The sequence below is a fragment of the Nanorana parkeri genome, unplaced genomic scaffold (genome assembly GCF_000935625.1).
Source record: "Nanorana parkeri isolate BGI_ZX_2015 unplaced genomic scaffold, ASM93562v1 scaffold42, whole genome shotgun sequence".
In the NCBI taxonomy this organism is placed as follows: Eukaryota; Metazoa; Chordata; class Amphibia; order Anura; family Dicroglossidae; genus Nanorana; species Nanorana parkeri.
The window spans coordinates 1248665-1266332 of NW_017306310.1; the positions used below are offsets into that span (position 1 = coordinate 1248665).

General features: G+C 41.9%; 1 protein-coding gene across 1 annotated transcript in view; it reads right to left on the reverse strand.

Annotated features, from left to right (window-relative positions):
- Positions 1-15700: 15700 nt before the first annotated feature.
- ABHD17C (abhydrolase domain containing 17C) overlaps positions 15701-17668 on the reverse strand; it is a gene marked incomplete at its 5' end in the record, with an annotated part of 37436 nt that continues 35468 nt past the window's right edge. Inside the window, one exon of the mRNA XM_018571508.1 lies at positions 15701-17239. Coding sequence (XP_018427010.1) covers positions 17020-17239 — 220 coding nt within the window. The remainder of the gene's footprint in view (positions 17240-17668) is intronic.

Genomic DNA, 17668 nt, shown 5'->3' on the forward strand with positions numbered 1-17668 from the left:
CTGATTACATTCTGACAGAAGGAGGCAGTCATAGGGATCGCTGGAGGTTCTGGTAGGGACCCCGCTCTACAGGCTTCCCTGGCACCAGGAATATTCCTCGTCCTCAGATACACATTGTACAAAAAGGCTTTTTATTGGCTAGAATCATCATCTTTTGCAGCACTGGAAGTCCCTGTCATAGAAGCTGAACCAGTCATTGTCATACATTCCTCAATTGTAATGTCCAAGTCAACCCAGGGCTGCCCGTTTCCTAGCAACCAATGATGCTGTATGAACCACACATCTTCATTGGATGACCCACACATCATCCATCATTGGCTGACCCACACATCATCCATCATTGACTGACCCACACATCATCCATCGTTAGCTGACCCACACATCATCCATTGTTGGCTGACCCACTCATCATCCATCATTGGCTGACCCACTCATCATCCATCGTTGGCTGACCCACTCATCATCCATCATTGACTGACCCACTCATCATCCATTATTGACTGACCCACTCATCATCCTTTATTGACTGACCCACTCATCATCCTTCATTGACTGACCCACTCATCAGCCTTCATTGACTGACCCACTCATCATCCATCATTGGCTGACCCACTCATCATCCATCATTGGCTGACCCACTCATTGCCATTGGCTGACCCACTCATTGCCATTAGCTGACCCACTCATCGTCAATAGTTGACCCATACAGTGTGATTGACTGACGCACACCATCATTGGCTTACCCAAACAGTATCATTGGTTGCTAAGACGCTGGCAGCCCCATAGATAGTTATGGAGCACCCGCCTATGGTCATTGATTGATCCACACATTGTCATTGGTTGACCCACACAGTGTAATTGACTTACCAACACATCGTCCTGTGTCCTAGCAACCAATAACACCATGGCACCCAGCTGCCAACATCCTAGCAACCAGTGTGGCTTTGTGGGTCAGCCGGTGATGATATGTGGGGCACACAACATCAGTGGTTGCTAGGACACAGATGGAGGTTCAGCATGTGAACTGGCCAAACTGTTCGGTGAACAGCTTGGGTTCGGTTTGTACTCATGTGAGACTGGAAGCTCATCATTAACTAATAGCCACAAAATATAGAATTCCACTGTGTGTGCATCAAATGTCTTCACAGATCTAAATATTGCCTTGTAAAAAAATAGCAGTGACATCATCAGTGTGCTGTACATAGCCTGTGCAGAGAGCAGAGCTCTGGGAGGGACCCAGCAGGCTCCACCCACTACAGCATGGAGTGGGTAACTCTGGCCCTCAACTGTGCTCTTGACTACATGCCTGTAACTGCCAGTCTTGCAATGCCTCATGGGACTTGTAGTTCCACCACAGAAAGAGAGCCACAGTTGCTCACCCATGCGTTATAGGCCACCTGCAGAAAACTGCAGTAGGGGCAGAGACAAGACCAGTCACCCTGCTCAAGGAAAGAGAGACTGGTCTGTATATAGGAAGCTCCTGCACAGAGGCAAAGTTTCACACTGGATTACTGCACAGACATGTAAGAAATACACACAGCACACCAAGATCCAAGTGTGAAGACAGATGACTCTTATTCAGACAATATTTGCTTATCCTGGAGATCAGCTGTAAAGTGTCCCAATATTTTGGTCTAAACAACAGAATGTTGGATTGTAGAGGCATTTAAAGGGTCCCTCCACCTACAATAGGTATCTTAGTGTGTAAATAAAATCCAGCAGAGACAGTAAAAAGACCTGATGTTGGCCTTGGCGGCAAGCCAAATCAGAGACTGCAAGCCAAAATGAAGAATGATGCAACAGATCTGCCTTTCCTGTACACCAACCTCTGCAGCTTTACTGACTAATGAGAGAAAACTTAAAGGTGAAATGAGGAGGAGAGTCCAGAGACAATACTCACACCTCACCTAGTAAAGTAATGAACACCTACCTTAGTATGTGCATCCCAAACTCCATATAGTGCATGCAACAGCCGCAGAGATGTTGAGGACAGCAGAGGGGGTGACTGCTGTGTGGAAGGAGCCTGACACTTCTCTGGAGTGATCCATTGTGCCCCACTAGGAAAGCCTTTGTATGTGCGCTCCAATAGAAGACGGAAAAAGAAACAGCTGTTACAAATAAGCCGAGGCCGTGCGCACTCTATAGACCTCGAATTCTGTGAAATCCATCAATAGATATTTCAGTGTTGTGCTAGAGAAATGCTGTGTGAGTATACATTCTGATCACCGCTGAGATGTCCCAGCTCCCAGCAAAGTCTCACCTACACCGGAACCGACCAATCTGCATCTAGCGCAGCAATTTTCAGTCACAGCACCCTTTAAAAGTATGCAAAATGTCAAGGCACCGCCATCTAAAATGTAGTGGGTCTTAAGGGGTTCCCTCCTTCACATCAAAGTCCTCCTTTGAAGTCACAAGCCCCCCTGTACATCAGAGCCCCCTTTTGCATTAGAAGCCCCCTCCTTTTACATCAGAGTTCCCTCATTCACATCAGAGTCCCCCCTTTTTACATCAGAGTTCCCTCCTTCACATCAGAGTCCCCCCCTTTTACATCAATTACATCAGAGTTCCCTCCTTCACATCAGAGTTCCCTCCTTCACATCAGAGCCTCCCTCTTTTATATCAGAGTTCCTTCCTTCACATCAGAGTCCCCCCGCTTTTATATCAGAATTCCTTCCTTCACATCAGAGTCCCACTTCATAGCACAAGTTCCCCCTTCATATCAAGAGCTCTGTCTGCATTAGAAGCTCCCTTTCATATCAGAGCCCTATCCTTTCACACCAGAGAAGCCTCCCTTTACATAAGAGTCCCCCCTTTATATCAGAACCCCCTTTCATATCAGAGCGCCCCCCTCCCCAATTACATCAGAGTCCTACCATCACAAAATTTCAAGGCACCCCCAGTCGAGAAAGGCTGGTCTAGAGGACATATCTAAACACATAGAATGTTTTCAATGGTATCATTCATACTGTGCATTTGGAGAAAATAGATGTGCAATGTACTGGTGTGCGTGGCCCTCGTCTGGTGCACTGGCAGTTCCTGTGCTGGACCTCCCTTGGCACCTACACCCAAATCTCCGACCTCAGGCAGCAGTGGAGCTTCCACAGGATCACCGGGGCTGAGATGCAGATGGTCATCGTGCTTATCGGCACCTCCATGGTGGTGAGTCTGGGGAAGTGCCGCCTGTGAGCTCCGTAGAACTAGAGAGTCCAACGGAAGATGGGTAACTACAGAACTATAGGGCCCAGCATATTTAGGCAGAAGATCGGTGTTGTAGCTGCAGAACTAGAGACTGGCACAGCATGTCAGGGCAGGAGAGAATGGATATTGTAGCTGCAGAACTAGAGAGCCCATCAAGCCAGGAATGGAGAAGGTGGCTATTGCAGCGGCACAACTAGAGCGTCCTGCTACGTTTATAGCACAACCTGTCAGAACCTGGATACAGCGCACGTGCTGTATCCCGCAACTGACAGGTTTACGCAAAATGGGGGTGGGGCTAATTTAGATGGGGGGCGTGTTTCGTCTTGCCTAGGGAGCACAAAACTAGAATACACCACTGCTTACAGTCCATCTTTCCTTGATATGGGGGAATCAGGAATGACAAATTGTTACAAAGAGTTGCCATAAGCTTTACTTTTATATTTTGACTATTTAACACTCAGAATTATTGTTAATAACACATTTTCCTAGCTTTGCTTTTTTGTTCTTCCTTTCCATCCTGTCATTTGAAAAGCTTTGGCCTGGCCTGCAGATGACTGGGTGGAAACTCCCATGGCACTTCCTTGTTCAGAGGAGCTTTGGTTCTGACCACATTCAGTCCAATCCTGAGCTCATCCCTACTTGGGAAGAAAGGAGGCCTTAGGCCTGACGATAACCTTTTCCTGTATAACACTACGAAGGGCTCATTACAGAATAATGCCGCTAACTCAGAGACTTGCTTTACGGAGTTGATAGAGGAAGGCAACCTTGTGAGTGAGGGCAGATGGGAATATCCCTGATAGGTTCAAAGTGCAGGTTCTGAAGGACCAACAGAACCAGGCTGAGATCCCACAGTGTCACTGGGGAGCATAGAGAGGGAGCAATGTGAGCAACAACTTGTATGAAAGCTTCTACCAAAGAGTGGGAGGCAAGCTGTCTTTGGAAGAATGGCTAGTGCCAAGATTTGACCCTTGATGGTACTCAAGGCCAAAATGCTGATCACAACCAGATTGGAGAAATACTAAAATCATATACTTCCTTTGGGTCAGAGATTCAGAAAGTGTTAAAGCCATTGGATTAGCATGACATCCAATGCAGCTAGCATTTTCAAAAGGAGAAGTTAGAAATAGCCCCCTATATATTTTGGCTCTGGACAGGTTCCCTGTAACAGAAATGTCAGGATATGTAACAACAAATATACATAACGGGCACTTGGGCAATGACCCCTCCCGCCCCCTTCCCCATCATGCATTCAGCCCTGTTTGGACCTAGGTACTCATCCAGGAGCCACTGCTGTAAGTTTGGAACTCAGTACTAGAAGATGGCTCTTATAGGGTAATAATGCCTTTTAAATGGTGAACTCAGTCACCTCTGCTAGGGCTCCTCAACTCCAGTTCTCAATTACCTACACAAGACACACAACTCCAGTTCTCAATTACCCACACATGATGGGGGGAGATTTTGTGATCTCCCCCCATCTATAGTAATTGCTGAACCAGAAGTACATATTAGCCACCAGTGTAAGGTGAAGGAAATCCTAAAAACATGGCCTGCACTTCAGAAGCGGAGTTGAGGAACACTGCCCCCTTACCTGACCAGTATCAAATTAATATAGGGGGCAGACACAGAAATGGAAGACAAAGAACATGGGGGCTGATGTATGAAACATGTGCTAAGAGAACTTGCTGCTCATTTTATAGTCCAGGTTTAGAAATGAAGCAAAGGTTCTGATTGGTTAATAGCAACAATGCACATTTCCGGTAGTGCCCTTTTAATAACAGCATCCACTTAAAAAAGACTGAAAGCAGTTATAATGTGCAAGTGTAATAACCCAAAGAAACCAGACTATATGATTACTTAGTTCTGAAGAGTCAGAACAATAAACCACTGTAATAATTGACTGGTTGCCATGGACATGAATATTGCTCATTCCTTATTGTATGGTAAAGCAGATTTTTCAACCAAACTTCTAAATACACAAATGAAATATATACAGTGTGTACCGAATGAAAAAAGCTTATCTGCCGAAAAAATAGTCTGAACTCTAGCCTATCCAGGCTGTACAGCTTTGCTTTCCATCTAACACAGTGAATATGCTTACAAGAGAGGCGAGCACAGACATGACCTCATCAGTGGCCTGCAGCTCTCTTTCATTATATAATCAGCAGGATGGGGGTAGGTGGTGACCAAACTGTGTCCTTTACTGTAGCAGAGAAACTTAACCCCTTAAGGACAAAAGCCTTTTTTTCATTTTTTGTACCCATGATATAACGACATTTTAGGCCTGAAAATATCTTAAAACCACCAAACATTGTATATTTTCTGAGAGCCAAGACCCTATAGAATAAAATGGTGGCAGTTGCACATTTTTATGCTGCACGACATTAGCAGAACTTATCAAACCCTACAATTTTGTGAAAAATGCACTTAAATTAAATTTAGTCCCCAAACACACTATATAAAACCATTTGTATTGTAAAATATAAAAGATGAGGTTACAACAAGTAAATAGATACCCAACATGCCCAGTTTAAAAATTGTGTGCGTCCATGAAACTGCAACAGAATTCAGTACCCCAAAAAGTCCATAGACGACGCTTTAAAAGCCCCTACAGGTCATCAGTTTAGTGATATGTGTAAATATTGGCCCTAGAATTATTGCTCTCACTCTGGCGTGTGCGGCGATACCCAAAATGTGTAGAGCAATCGTCACTTTACATAGATGCACCCGACGCGTGTTTACATGACAACGCGCAGGGGCGGGGGACTTTGAAAAAAAATGTTAACATTATTTTTACATTTTATTTATTTAGTATTCTTCCTTATATTGTAAAGCGCTGCACAAACTGTTGGCGCTATATTGTATTGTAACTATAATGTCTTCCTTATATTGTAAAGTGCTGCGCAAACTGTTGGCGCTATATAAATACTATGTAATACTAATAATAATATATATATTTAACTTTAATTGCTATCACATAGTGCAGATTGCACTTCAATAGCTTATAGCTGGGCTTCAGGAGCCCAGCAATGACAGGTATGGGACCGGAAGTGATGCAATTCGCGTTGCTCCCGGTCCCACAGAACGGGGAGGAGATTTGGAAACAGACGCTCAGCGGTCTCCGACTCGGCTTCCCGCCGATATCCGACAAGCTGGTCCTGGGCTCGTAGGAGGGGCAGCGGAGTCCTGAAAACACGGCAGAGGTGTCGGGCGCAGGGGGGTACGACCCGGTTAACAGATCGTACCATAGAAGCTATCTGGCAGCAGCTATTTCTACTAATAGGATTACTGTCAACAAGTGCTTGTCTCTGTCAGTGGCATAAATATATATAACTGACAGTGCACCTCTGGCCTGCTGCAGCATGTTTTATATAGTTTTACCTGTGGTATGCTATGTGGATTAACAGGACAATCTTTAGGGTTATTGAGGAAGTTGGCTTTGTTGTGGAAAGTAGGGAGGCTACACATAATGAGGGATGCGTATCCAAAAAAACAAAACAAAACTAGAAGCGCATCCATTGCAAATCAGGTTTCCTGTAATTCATCAAAGTGTACACAACAGTCTGGAATTCTGGAAAGCCAACTGAGGCAGACTTACAAAGGTCCGCAATTACCGCTGTAAATTCTGTACGACAAAATTGATAAATGGTGCATTAAATATACTAACCAATCAGGCTTAATCTCTCCAACCAGTATTGGACACATTGTCCATTGAGTCTTGGTATTAATGGGAAACAGCTCCACTATTTGTTTCCAATTTTATAAACAAGCTTTCGCAATGTGAGGTTTATATGCTGACTGCATATACTACTGTAGGTCCATATAATCATACATGGCTAGATTTTCCATCCCCTTGGGACTTAAGATTTCCCCATCCATGCTACATATTGAAGTTTGTTGAGCAAGGCGGTGCCAACAGGGTCATCCACCGCTCGAATCTCAACTGACTCACCAGGATTTGGCCCAAATTTGAGCCACGTATAGGCAGCTTGTTGCTGAACTGCAGGTCTCATGAACTCCATTCCCGGCTTCTTTCTGAATTCCTTCTATTAACACCCATGAGTGAACCTAACTTCTCACCATAGCATTGTTTGCTTGTGGAGCTGGCACCTCGCTGCAGTGATGGCAGAAATTCTTTTGGGTGGTTTTTGCTGTGGTGGTCTGTAAGAGTTAAACTATGCTCCTCCCTCATTTTACCTACAGTTTGCTCATGCTAGATTTATTTCTCCTCAGAGGAAACCTTGGAAATATTTATGCGCGCATCCCACGGGGAAGTACACATACAAGTAAGAATTTTCTATTGCACTCTGGACGCTACTTACATTTAAGAGCCAGTGCAAGCAATGTTTAAAATCAATCACTGAGCTACTAATGCTAGCAAGGAAACATTGAATCTCTGCTCTATTCCAAAAGGCCACTGAGTTACGGTTTTTTGTAGTTTTCCAGATTCTTACTACGATACAAACAAAAACTCAAAAACACAACAGCAGGTTGTGAACATGAAGGAAGACAGACACTCATCCAGCTGTTTTCGTGTCTGTCGCATGTTTTTTTTGTGCATGATTTTGTTTTGAAAACCACGAGAAAAATGTGCGATTTTCTTAGAATAGAGATGTCTATGGGACCAAAACCATGCAACAACCGCCTGAAAATAGCTACTGCCCTTTCTAGCGATTTCACCTGCGTTTGTGAAAGGTGTGAACAGCCTCCATTGACTTTAATGCAAATCTGTTTTGCTTGACATCGCGTGGCTAAAACTGCTCGATAAATCGCCTAGGTGTGCATCAGCCCTGAACCCAGCCAGGGTCCCCATATCTTATTGAATTTGTGTTAAAGCTTTTTTAAATGAGTTTATACTTCGGCAGGACCTCATCACCTAAATGTATACATCGCAAGAGTGGGAGGTAGAGGGCTATTCCAATGTAACAAGATAGCTTTTACCATGTAAAAGGGTGCACATTTGTGGCCCATTCGCACCTCTCCTGAATCTTGTGATGCAGGAAAGGACCTCCTTACCACACCCACTGCAGACTCCTTGCCGTCTCTCACATACATGCATTGTAGCGCCTTTTTTGCCAACTTGTCATATTATAGGCTGCAGCTGGTTGTGGATGCATCACGGCATGCCGGAGCATGTACTTAACTGAAATCTCAAACAATGAAATCAGTTTTCTTCTGTAGACTACAAAGCCCTCACACATCTACAATGAAAAGGGGGACGGGGGGGGGGTTGTAGTCCAAATCAGGAGAGCGGCTTTATAGAAAGCGTGCTGTCATTGTTTACCATGCAGTGTCTTTCAGTGCCAGTCTTAAGAGATTCTGTAATGATATAGGTGGCCAGGAGAAGGTTATGCAGAAGGCCTGGAAGTCTCACAATCCAACTTTGGAGCAAGTGTTGCTTTTTTGGAATTGTGGGGCTGATACCTTTGCTCAGATTGCTGCAGAGTCCTCAGATTGCTGCAGCAGGCAGTCATTCTGTTAGTGCACCTAATACAAATTGCCACCTTGTGTTTAGATGTGACAGCGGGATGTGCTGACAGGGCCTCTTTAATATCAGGGGGGAAAAAAAAAATCTATAGATCAATTATATACAAGGTAAAATGTAACCAGACATTTCTAATGTACCTGCTACTGTTCTGTGGACATTGAGACAGGGCACTGCAGCAACTTCCTGTAAGCCCTCATTCACATTGCTAAAAAAAAAACACGCCCCCCAAAAATTCCCATTCATTTCTATGGCAATGTTCACATCTGAGCGTCACGTCGCTTGCAGCAAAACGCCCGTCACTTGAAGAAAGTACATGAGCTTCTTTTTGGCAGATTCTGCACTTCTTTGCCCCATAGATTTCAATGGAAACTCTCAAAAACACACGTTTGCTGCGTTTTTGCATATTTTTACGCGTGTCAGACGTGCATTTGTCCATTCACATCAATGTGCCACAATCTGCTCATTAAAACACGTGACTTTATGTATGTGAGTTTTACATGTGTAGCAGTATGCAAAAACACGCAAAACTGTGCAAAAAAACACGCCGAAAAAGCGCATATTTCATGTCGCTCAGTTGTGAATGCCGGCTTGCCGAAGGAAGTGGCAGCGTTATGTTGGAGGACCTGCCTGCTCCCTCAGTCCTAATGTTGGACAAATGATCGCTAGCTGCAGATTGAAACGGAAAGCTCATTTGAAATAAATGACAGAATGCCTTGTTCTGACATGATGTATACATATATGTTTATAGACTTAAGATAAATGTGGTTTTCCTTTAAATTGTGCAATTAGTCAAGCTTTCTGTTGCCCTTAATGTGTAAGGGTGACAATGTTTTTTTTACATAAAGCAATTAATATTAAAGTGTTATTGTTCATTGCCATTAAATGCTATAATTCACATGGGGAAAGAAGAGGAATAGCATTCAGATGATCCTTACTCAAATCATATGTCCGTGTGGTTTTACTATGGAAAGAATTTGTCTTCAGTGATGGAACTGGTTTTTATTAAGGCTTCAATTCACTCTTGGAAATGCAAAAAGTGAGTCCATATGATGGCCTCGGTCATACTCCCAGACAATAGGTAGGGTCCAGCAGGGTGAAGAGGCAAGTACATGCTAAATCCATGTACATGCCTGGCCAAAAAAAAGTCACCAGCCAGATTTCGAACAGTTATGATCTGGGGTTGCTTCAGTTTGTCAGGTCTGGGTTCAGCAATATTATGTCCCAAAACAAAATAAGGTCAGCTTCCTCCCTGAATATACTGAATGACCAGGTTTTCCTATCAGTGGATTTTCTCTTCCCTGATGGCACATTGGGCATATTCCAAGATGACAATGCCAGGATTCATGGGGTTCAAAGTGAGTGACTTAGTTTTGGCCAGGCAGTGTATTGGCATGTCTTTACCAACAGTTTTCTCTAAAAGATTTTCCCAGGTTGTTTGTTTGCTAGACAGATTGAAGATGAATCTATAAAAGATAATCATGGAATGTCACCACTGTGTGTAGGGTTAGGAGTGCATAAACTTTTTTTATAGGCACCTAATCTGTCTTTCATATCATAAAACTTGTAGGATCCCTGCTAGTCTGTGGTGCAGCACATGACATCCCCCTATTCCTTCACCCCCCTACAAAGAGCCAGAATGTACAGGTCAGCGGGAGCTCTAACGTCTAATCATTGTTCCTACATTTTAAAAAGAAACCCTGCTTAGACATCTCTCTTCAAAAGGTTATCAGTTATGTCAAAGCAAAATCCCTTAGCTGCAGGGAAGAGATGGCTACACTGCAGTCATTTGTCTGTTATCTTAACCCTATATCCTCCTGTACATGTAAGTGTGGTGCAGTCACACCTGAATGTCGAGGATGACGACAGAAGTGAGGTCTAATAAAGTGGCTAAACATGACTGCCTTCAGATCCAGTAACATTATCAGTCTACTCATCAAGCACATGCCAAAGTGATGTCCCTTAGCCCAAGATGATATAACAATTTCACCAGGTATGGAAAGCAGATTCGCTTAAAGGGTAACTCCACTTAAAAAATGTATATATATTTTTTTATCTTGAAAAAGTTAATATAGCATATATAATTGTTACACAAGCCATTTCGTAATTTAATGTTATTAAAAATGATCTTTCCATTTAAAATTGTAGCTGCTGTAATTTTTTAAATCTGTAAAAAAAAAAATATATATTTTTAAACAATCAACGCAATATAGCGACCTGGAGGCGTTCTGTACACAGTTGGTGTACAGAACTCCCCTAGAAATGTCACTTCCTGATTCTGTGATTGGCTGACTGATTTCCCCAGAAGTCTGCACTAAGATACGCGTACAATTTTTGGCATCCCTTGCAATAGGAATTTAATTTATGGGTAGGTACTCCCTAAGGGTTCAATACTACTGAGGGATACAGACACTGCACCTTGTAGTAGTAGTAAACCTAACTTTTTTTTTCAATAATGAAACAAAGATACATCGCCCAACAAAGCATTTCTTTACATTTTCCCCATGCACTTAGAGTTGGAGTCATCCGTTTGAAAACCCGATGACTCTCTCGGCTTCCCCGAATTTTCCTGCCCAGTACAAGATCACAAGGGAAAGCATAGTCTCCAGTAGCCAACTATCTACTAGCATGGAGAAGGGGAATTATTTGATCTGCTGTGTCTGTGCGTTTGTGGAGACACACACACAGCTTACTACCATACACTATTAAAAACTGTGAAAAAAGTGAATGTGCAGCGCTATACTAAGTGAAATGTAATCCCCCTTTCGGGATATATAAAAGTAAAAATATTTTAAATAAATATCACACAATCATAAATAGTCTTATAAACCTTAATATACAGTGAATGTCCAAAAATATAGGTTAAAATGATATGTTCACACTGTGGTGATGTAATTCCGATTCCGGGATATATAAAGTAAAAATATTTTTAAATATTTTAAATAAATATCACACAATTATATGCCGTGAGTATCAAAAAAGTGGATTAAGATGATGTGATCACACTGTGATTAAACAAATATATGAATAAAAATAAAAAAAATTTAAAATAAAAATAAAAAGAATTATAATTATAATCCTTGAGTGAATGTACAAATAACAACCAGTTTTAAAACCAATTCATAGTAGTGCTTCTCGTAGAAAAATGATTAACGTTCTGTGCAGAAAAGTTTTCAAGTGGATCCAATAAAACAGAATAGAATAATTTCCATACCATACACTATTGTGGCTCGATAGAACCCTGTAAGGGAAAGGAGCCAACATGAAATATATCAGAGCCAGTGGTCAAGGGACCAGCTGATTCAGTAGGAAATACATTTTTAAACACCAAGAAGCATCGATTGTAAGTGCAATAATTAGCATTTGAAATAGCTTAAAACCCTTGCAAACTCAATATCACTTTAATTACTACTAAAGGGATGCCAACACTCCATCTTCCCTTATTACAACACAGGATGAGCACAGACCCTTACCATTCATGGATCCGTTTGGAAAGGACATGCTGCAGTAAACAGTGATTTCTTCAGAACAGAAGCTGCAACAACGTTTGCTAAAATTCAGAGTTAGGACTTACCGGTAACTCTATTTCCATTAGTCTTCCAGGACAGCATCACGAGATGGAATCTACCGTTTCTCCACAAACATGGAATACTCCAAATCATTCCATTAACCTCCCTGGCGGTCTGATTATGTTTTTTGCTTTTAAATTTCCCGCCCCTTCCGACGCTCACAAGGGACGGAACCCGGAGGACGGATGCCGGAGGACACAATGGGGCTCGTGGACAAGGTAAGTGGCGCACAGTGTAATCCCGAGTGTGGCTCGGGGTTACCGCTTTTGGTACTGAAAATTAACCCCGAGCCACACTCGGGATTACCGCCAGGGAGGTTCATGTGCATTAAAAAAACAAAAGTGCTGCGCCATGTTTACAGTTATCATAGAAGAGAACTCCAGCAAAATAATGTGACACGCCAATATTCTCCCCTCAGCCCTTTATACCATATTCTCAACCCAGCTGAACCCACCAGCCTGTCTGGATCCCTCTTCTACCCCCCACTGCCCTGCAGGTGGTTGCCTTCAACTGTTCAATAAAAGCCAGTACAGCGGAATCCCAAGAAAAAGCTTTTATTTTCCTTTCCACACTTCCTGCTCTACCAATCAGGTATAAATCTTTATTTCATTTGCCTATGCCTCATTTGTCATAGCTGGCATGTGTGACAGATGCCGCACCAAGATGTCAAGGGCTGCTCTCCTTTGTTTTGATTTGTTAGGATAGGGCTCATGGAACGGACCATAGTCTAGCCTAACACCACATTAGGCCATTTCAGAGACTAAATAGTAATGTGCACGTTGACCCTTAACCACATTCTAATACAGAGCGTAGAGCAGGGGGTGCCCATTAGGTAGATCGTGATCTACCAGTAGCTCTCGAAGCTGATCCTGGTAGATCAGGAAGGGCGTGAATGGCGGCCCCTTTATTCCATTCTGGTATATTTATCTCGCTGTGCGCACACGATTACCTATTAGCCTGAGTCGGCTGAGCCAAGCTCCCTGGTACCTTTCTGGTGGATACTGCTGGTTGTAGTGCTATGTATTACATCAAAGAATATTAGATTACACAGCCTGTTGCACTGCACTGTTTTCTAAATATAGCAAGGTGAGCCAGGAGAGAGAGCGGGGAGAGACAGCCAGGAAAGAGAGGAGACAGCCAGGAAAGAGAGAGGAGAGACAGCCAGGAAAGAGAGGAGAGACAGCCAGGAAAGAGAGAGGAGAGACAGCCAGGAAAGAGGGGAGAGACAGCTAGGAAAGAGAGAGGGGAGAGACAGCTAGGAGAGAGAGGGGAGAGACAGCCAGGAGAGCGAGGGAGGTTTTTTTTCGTTGGTAGATCTCATGAAGCTCGTCATTTGAAAAATAGATCTCAACACAAAAAATTGTGGGCACCCCTGGCGTAGAGGATGTCACTTCTCGATTTTGTCACTCTAGGCCAAATCTTTTTTCATACCAGGCTTTCTGTATGCAAAGCTGGCTATACACTTAAAAAATTCAAACACCTTTTAGAAATCTAATAGATTCCGTCAATAATGCTAAACAGTGTACATGGATGAATCGCGCTGCCGGACTACCGTATTCTGACACCTGCTGCGGTCAGAATACCGAACAGTTCCTGCAGCCGATTGGCTAAAGTCACTGTTCAACCAACAATTTTCCACCCAGTTCCTTCAACAAAAGTCAAACGTATTAAATCACATTTTGTCAAGCCTGGTGGTGCCTGCAGGGCCACACACCGCTCAAATTTGGGCTGAAATTTACAGCAGTCTATGGCCAGTTTAAGGGTGGGAGTAAGGGATGGTTTCCAGCATCACCTACACAGCAATGTCTGAATGAAGTACTGAGCTGGTGGCCTGGTAGCCCATGCATCTCAGAGTTTAAATGTTCAGGTTTGATTAGAATTTACCTTCAAGGAAAATGATTTGAATATTTTGATGTAATCTCTATAAATGTGTATATGTACAAAGAATAAAATGTGCAGCAAAGCTGAAGAACTGGTTGGTTGTCACAATCACAATTCATGTTATCATCCTTATGTGAGAAGTACAATCTAAGTCCGTCTAAAATGACATCTAAGGCAGTTATTTCAGTTTTAAGGGGTGCAAATAGCACTTCGAGATTTAGAACACTGCACAGTGTCTTTCTGACCACCCAGCTGAAAACCAACTTTCAATAACAATTGCAAACTGGAGGGCCCCAAATGATGTCCTTAAAACCTTCTCAACTGTATGATTTACACCTTGTGTATTCCCTGGGTTAGCATCTAGGGGGGATTTGGGGGGGGGTATGTGTGCAACAGCAGTATATTTATGGAAATAGAACACATATGTACAGCTTACGTTTGGTACAATTTGAGGCACTTTCAGGCATTTTTCTATTATAAAACACAACTGAACCGTGACACAGAAGTACTTTGATATCTCTCTATGTGTGCTATAGCTTGCCAAGTTAGACTTCAAGGCTCCAAATGCAGACTATACAGTACAGATGTGCCATCATATCAGGCGATCTATAGGTTAGTATTATTAATGTCAGACAATTACTAAAACTCAAACCCAAAATAAACTTTTTACATGGCATCAAGTTGGGAAGAAAAACCCTTCAGGCAAACAAAAACGTAAACTTTTTAAACAAATTAGAGCATGATATTAGTCTTCTATACTACAGTGGTCCCCAGCCTCTGTCAGTGACGGTATTAACTGCAACTAGGACGCAGGCTCTTACAAAATGGCCACTGAATTTCACAGTTCCAGATACTTTAATGTGACACTAAACTCAGGAACTAAATCTTAAAAATACATTCAAGTACCTAAACTATTAACAAAAATGTATCTTATTTGTGTTTAGTCACCGCTCCAAACTCACTCCTGTGATGGACTACAATCTCAATACAAATTAGTAAACTAAATGTGAGACTGTAGTCCATCACAGGAGCGAGCTTGGAGTGGTGGCTACTTAACAACACACACAGGGACCATGGGGGACAACAGTAGCCCCCCCTCCAGAAGGAAGGACAGTGTCAGCACCAATTCAGAGATGATTTGAGGATCTACAGCCAAGTGATACACAATAATATAATAAGGTACAGTTTTAATAGTTATGGTACTTGAATGTATTTTTAAGATTTAACCTAAGACGGAAGTTTAGTGTCACTTTAATATATGGTGATCAGATAGTCTGCTACCACAGACTACTTTCTAAGATTCTGCAACAATATGGGATTCTAGTTTTACAGCACAGTTCACAACACCTATAAATCACTTCATTTTGGTTTGCTATAAAATAGGATACATGGCTTTGCTGTAATTTGACTCAAAAGGGTAAGTGCTAATGTCAGAAGGCAAGGTATTACACGTGAATGTGTGAAGCATGTAATTAATTGGTGTAGAAGTGGCGTTACTCATGTATTTGTTAAGTCAGGCCAAAGTTAAAAGGAACACAATTGATAGAAATAAAAACACCAGAAGCTCTAGTTTTTCCGTTCCATGCATTCTTTATTCCAACATACTGTCCTCAAGCAACAAGAAACAAAATCAGAGCATATTCTTTTCATTTGACAAAACAAAGTCTCACAGTATATTATTTCAGGTCTACAATTCTCTTTATTGCAGGAGGCATTGTATAAGCAGTCCCTTATGGCCTCTGCAACCAAAGACCAAGTGAGCCTTTATACCCCCAGCAAAGACTCAAATTTACAGACCAGAGAATGCAGTGTTGCCCTTTAAACATATTTTTGTGCCTTTCCAGTGTCAAAAAGGGAAAAGATATTACAAAGGGGATTTTGAATTTTCTTCAGAAAGTTTCTTCTCCCAGAAAGTATCGTAAAAAAATCACTTAATAGCAAAAAATTAATTTAGGGATAAAAACTTAAGAAAACCCTTCAAAGTAGTTTAAAAAACAGATCAGTCATTTCTGTATCTAAGGACAAAAGAAAAATGACAGAACAAGACAAAACCCATAAGATTCTAGTGCTGAAAAAGAAAATAACCGTACATGAGACAAGAACAAAAGCGTTGGGAGGAAAAAAGAAATCACAAAAACAGAACACCAGATGAACTTCGATCATTCTTCTAGAAATAAATCTTCACATTTACAGTTTAACATTACATTTTGCTTACACAAACAGCCCATGAGTGGCATTCAGAATGTCTTAGTGTTAAATTATTGATTTATGAATTCTATTCAGTTGTCTTCTTGCATGATATTAACTTGAAATAATTTATTGTGGATAAATATCATCTTGGAAACAAAAACCCGCAAAAGGGAATTACAAATCATGAAAAGATTGCCCCAGCAAGATACCACATTATACAATTCACCAAATAAGCAATTTCCTCCTGATTGAGTTCAAATAAAAAAATTAAATTAAAAAAAGAAATAATTTGTTAAAGATGATACGAATTATCAGGTAATGCTGTACATCAGATCCAGAAAACAAAGCCAACTGACCCACAGCTATTGCGACTGGGTTAACCCGTGGTAGAATGGCGTCCTTCAAAATGATGCTGTGTAAACATGTTCCAGAATATAAAGTGTGCTCTACAAAAAAAGAGGTTCCAGATCCACCCGGACTCTTCTAAAGGCTGAGATTAAGTTACAGCAGCTGATAGCACATAGACAATAAAAAATAAAGAAAGACTGGTGCCGCTGGATGCTTAACCAGCATCATCCAACCCCTCTGAGGGTGTCTTTGGGCAGTGGTAAGAGATTGCCCAGCACCATAATGGACATGTCTTCTAAGACTCGTCGCTTCTGCCATTCACAGTAACTGAGGTAAGACTGGAGGAATTTCTCAGGAATTAGGCAGCTCATGAGAAATGAACTGCTTTAGTCTTTCTAGATATTGTGCATACAGCTCTATGTCATTGTGCCCTGCTCCTTCCACCCAGAGTGGTTCTACGGCTCGTGGACAGCGCTCGTACATTGCCAGGCCATGAGAGAAATCAATCACTTCATCTTCTGTTCCATGGATTATCAGCACTGGAGAGCTGACCTTAGAAATTTTGTCGATACTACAAAAGAAAGTAGTAAGAGTTAAATCAGAAGACCCCAACATATACACATAGCAATATAATAATGACAAGTAAACGGAATAAGGGCTTCAGCTACACATGGTAAGCATTACACAATCTACTGCACACAAGGGGGCCATGGAAATATGGAAGTCATTGTTACGATTTATGCCATTAGGAATGATTGTAGTCTATGAAAAGGCCTGTACACTAACCATTTCTATCAGGCTCATTTGAATTTACATTTTTTTTTTGGTGGTTGTCAGAGACAGTTCCCACTAAAGGCTTATTAACTTAGGTGCCTGTTGCAAGTTTTTTTTTTTTTTACTATAAGGTGAACTGGCTCCTTGGCATTTTGGCTTTCTCAAACACTAATAAGAATATGAGGAATATTTGCATTAAAAATCCAATCCTTCACAAATGTCAACT